We start from the raw sequence: 3,683 nt of genomic DNA on the forward strand, positions 1-3,683 counted from the left end.
CGGCCGAAGAGCGTTGATGATTGTCTTGATGTGAAGATGATTACGGTGAAGAACTTTATCAGCCACCAACCACTTCGCCGGACCACTATCGACTCGATCATCGATCACCAGAGGAGTCGCTTCTTCCTGGGAGATATCCAGTTTGCCCAACGCTTCCTCCAGTTTCCGTCTGGCGGCGCGGGCGGACTGATCTTCGTTCGCCGCCCCCGCTCCCGTGCTTGTGCTCGGCGTGGCCATCGCCGACCCCCGCTCGCTCGGTCTCTCTCGCCCCGCCGATAATCTGCAGGAGAGAAGCTTGTTCCACGTCCAAACCCTAGATCGCCTCGGGCGCCGCCAAAGGGGTTTAGGGTTTAGGGGAAAAACCCCAAGGTTAAGATCGAGGTTATGTTTAAGCTAATTTGGTGCAGTAAAGTAAAACGGCTAAAAATTTACATACCGATCGGTGCCTGTAGTAGTTCTGTAGCAAGTTGCAGGACACAGATCTCCAAACATCAAGGGGTTCATTTGTCCCACATGCATGCATGCATGCATAGCCATGAGGTAGAATGTCTGTGTCCAAAAAAGGTGAAAAGTAGTATGAGAATACCTGACAAAAAGTAGATAACTATACACAATTAGCTCGCATATGTTATAATATACTTCAGCCAATATGATGCGCAGTAGTTTCTTCTCCCTCATCGATCGATGGATGCATAGCCATAAGGATCGATGAGGGAGTAGTAACAATACACAATTAGGAGGATAGACATTTTTTGACACTGTGACAGACAATATGATGCATGTGAGTAGTAACGATATGTCACATATATGAACCACATCCAATATGATGCACCCTAGTTTCTTCTCCCGTCATCGATCCTTTCCGCATTATCAGCTCCAAATGAAAAACGAAGATCTTACGGAAATATGTTTTATTACATATTGTACTACAGAGGACGAACACAATTTATACTGGTTTAAATAACCGCAGCAGAGCAAAGAAAGGAAAGAAAACTGTAAAAAAAACTCACCCTCATAGCAAATCTGGGTTACTGCATATACTAACTAATATCGAGCTTCGCTTATTACCCTAGACATGTGATCACCCTCCTCTCTCCCTCTCCCTCTCCCTCTTTCTCTTCTCTCTCTACCGGTACGCCCCGATCGACCGATCTCCTCAACAACACAAAACAACAAGATCACAAGATACAGAAAATATAACAAGACTAATATACTCATGATATGCAAATCAAGTTGCATTCATCAGTGTCTAGTGTCTACTAGCTAGCTAGCTAGTACTAGCTTCGAACAAGACCGCAGGATAGGGTCATGAGCAGCATGGCGGCATCGGTGATCTCGTCGCGCATGAAGCCGTGAGTGAATGCTGCCTGTGGATCGGCTTTGCTCAGTCTCTCCACCATGGCGCCATCCTCGGCAACAACGTGATCTTGATCCTTCGGAGTGGCATCGACAGCCACGGCCTTGGTGGAGGTAACGGTAGGATGATCAACCATCTTGCACCTCTTCTTGAATGGCAGCGACCGGTCGAGGTCCACAGCCCTCTTCTCCTTCTTTGTTGCCTTCACCGCTTGCGATGCATCGCTCGCCTGCGTGGCCCCTTCCGCCACACCGCCACTGGAAGCAGACGCCACCCCACCGTTGGTGGCGGCAGTGGCCGCCGCTGCAGCCATGGCGCGGCGAGCCTTCCTTTGGCGTATGCCGCATGCGTTGCAAAGAGACTGCATGAACCATAGACGCATGAAAAAGGTACAGTTAAATAAATAAGTGTGTAGCAATCTGTACTATTGTGTGTTATATGTACATGTTGATATGAAGCAAGTACATAGATTGTGCAGTGCAGGTATAGATCATGAAGTTTGCCTAGTTAGCAATATATTTCACCTTGGGGCCACAAGGACCACTCCTCCACAAGGGGGTCTTGGTGGTGTTGCAGTCTGAGCACACTCTGATAACACCCATGGGATGCTGCAGCTGCTGGCTCTCATCACCTTGGTGTGCTTGTGCCCTTCTCCTTGGCTTTCTCGCCGTCCCTCCTTGGTGATCATTCGTTGGCGCCTTTCTCATGATCCTCATCTTCACCGGCGGTTTGGCGGATGCCCACTGGCTGGTCGATCCATCGCCGGCATGTGTGGCTTCGAAATCATAGGAATTGTATGAGGATCTCTGGATCATGTCACTGCCGATGCTTTGGATGGTAGGTCCGAACGGGGAGCATGTGGCAAAGACGTCCGCAGATCCTCCGCTCATCATCATGTGATCATTGAACTACAAGAGAAAGAAAAAGCAAGCCAGGGAGCAGGATTATAAGAAGAGCTTGCATGTACTAAAAACGTTGGAACACATCGATATTGACATATATTTGTGTAGCTAGCTAGTTGTGAACCCCCCCCCCTCACCTGCTGATTAGATTCACCAAAAAATTGCTGCCTCGAGTGCTGGTCTCCATAGCCTTGCCCTTGATGCTCCACTGGGTTGTCGATCATGAAAGGGAACAAGATAGGAGGATCTTTGGGTAGATGAAAGGCTTGAAAGTGCCCTTGATCTTGATCTCCATCCATTAGAGGGAGAGTAGATAGCTGGCTCATGTAGATGGTAGACATCCGAGGGAAGAGGAGGAACGAGAAGGAGAGATCTCTAGCCCTCAAGCTATCTGCAGGGACTGTGAGCAGAGGTGGAAGAGATCAGGGTGGATATAAGGGAGACGCAGCCTAGTTAGGGGTGGAGAGGTGTGTAGAGATCTGCAGTTGGAGGGGCAATTTACGGGGGCCCAGAGTGATCATGGATAGTGGAGAGTGACACGTCCTTTTTTTGTAAAGGGGAGCTAAGGGAGCCAAGAGCTACTATCAAGCTAACACCCTCCCCCTCTCTCTCTCTCTCTAGCTTGCACATAGAGAGACTTAGAAGGATGTCTACGATCCCTTTCCTAGAGTGAGAAAGAAAATGAGCACAGGGACACAGGAAATTAAAGAGATGAGGAAGCAAAAGTCGAACAAACACATTATTGGACATTGTGCATGCAAACATTCATTCCCAAGCCCAACCCAAGATCCCATGCAACTGCAGCATGTGCCCCCAGCGCCCCACTCCCCAACTAGTGCAATATTTAGTCTTTTTATTTAATATGTGATGTGAGAAGTCTCAAGAAAAACGTACTGTGAGAAAGGATTTCAATAGAATTGACAACGCTGTTGAATTGCAAAGGTAAAGTGGACGGCTACTTGCTAGATATAAGGGTTCAAGGACAACTTCTCCATTGATCAAAACCATGATATATACCTGTCTAGCATATATGCCAGGTTAATGTGTTGTACTACCCTATGTTAAAAGTGCTTCTCACTTCAAAGCAAACATACTTCATGCCTCCTTTTTGGTTTGTAGGAATCTCATAGGATTTTTATAGGATAGGATTTGTATAGAAAATTTTTCTTTGAAGCCCATTGGTTTGTAGGAATGGATTCCTATTCATATGTAGGATAGGAATCAATCCCTCACATTTTGGAGGAAAAAAACATTAGCTAAGACTCAATGGAAAAATTCCTATCCTATGTATCAAATGACATCTCTTTCTCTGTAGGAATTGAGATACATGTCATCTCACTTCCTATGATCTTCCTATTCCTATAACATTCCTATCTTATGAACCAAAGGAGGCCTCAATGTAAACACTATCAATAGTGATTCTT

General features: G+C 46.6%; 1 protein-coding gene across 1 annotated transcript; it reads right to left on the reverse strand.

The window, feature by feature from the left end:
• Positions 1 to 1,277: 1,277 nt before the first annotated feature.
• Positions 1,278 to 2,783, reverse strand: LOC123130578 (protein CYTOKININ-RESPONSIVE GATA TRANSCRIPTION FACTOR 1). Its single transcript, XM_044550446.1, has 3 exons — positions 2,397 to 2,783; positions 1,882 to 2,265; positions 1,278 to 1,718 (listed from the first exon to the last, which is right to left on the reverse strand). Exons 1-3 carry the CDS (start codon positions 2,598 to 2,600, stop codon positions 1,278 to 1,280), a joined length of 1,029 nt encoding a protein of 342 aa, XP_044406381.1. The 5' UTR covers positions 2,601 to 2,783.
• Positions 2,784 to 3,683: the final 900 nt, after the last annotated feature.

Source organism: Triticum aestivum, chromosome 6A, assembly GCF_018294505.1.
Source record: "Triticum aestivum cultivar Chinese Spring chromosome 6A, IWGSC CS RefSeq v2.1, whole genome shotgun sequence".
Taxonomy (NCBI): Eukaryota; Viridiplantae; Streptophyta; class Magnoliopsida; order Poales; family Poaceae; genus Triticum; species Triticum aestivum.

What these genes read in the sequence shown, in the direction of transcription:
- LOC123130578 (XM_044550446.1), bottom strand. Translation starts at nt 2,600, where the DNA reads ATGTCTACCATCTACATGAGCCAGCTATCTACTCTCCCTCTAATGGAT. An exon ending in TTGGTGAATCTAATCAGCAG is followed by an intron (nt 2,266 to 2,396) that starts GTGAGGGGGGGG and finishes TTTCTCTTGTAG; the next exon opens with TTCAATGATCACATGATGAT. An exon ending in GTGGTCCTTGTGGCCCCAAG is followed by an intron (nt 1,719 to 1,881) that starts GTGAAATATATT and finishes TGGTTCATGCAG; the next exon opens with TCTCTTTGCAACGCATGCGG.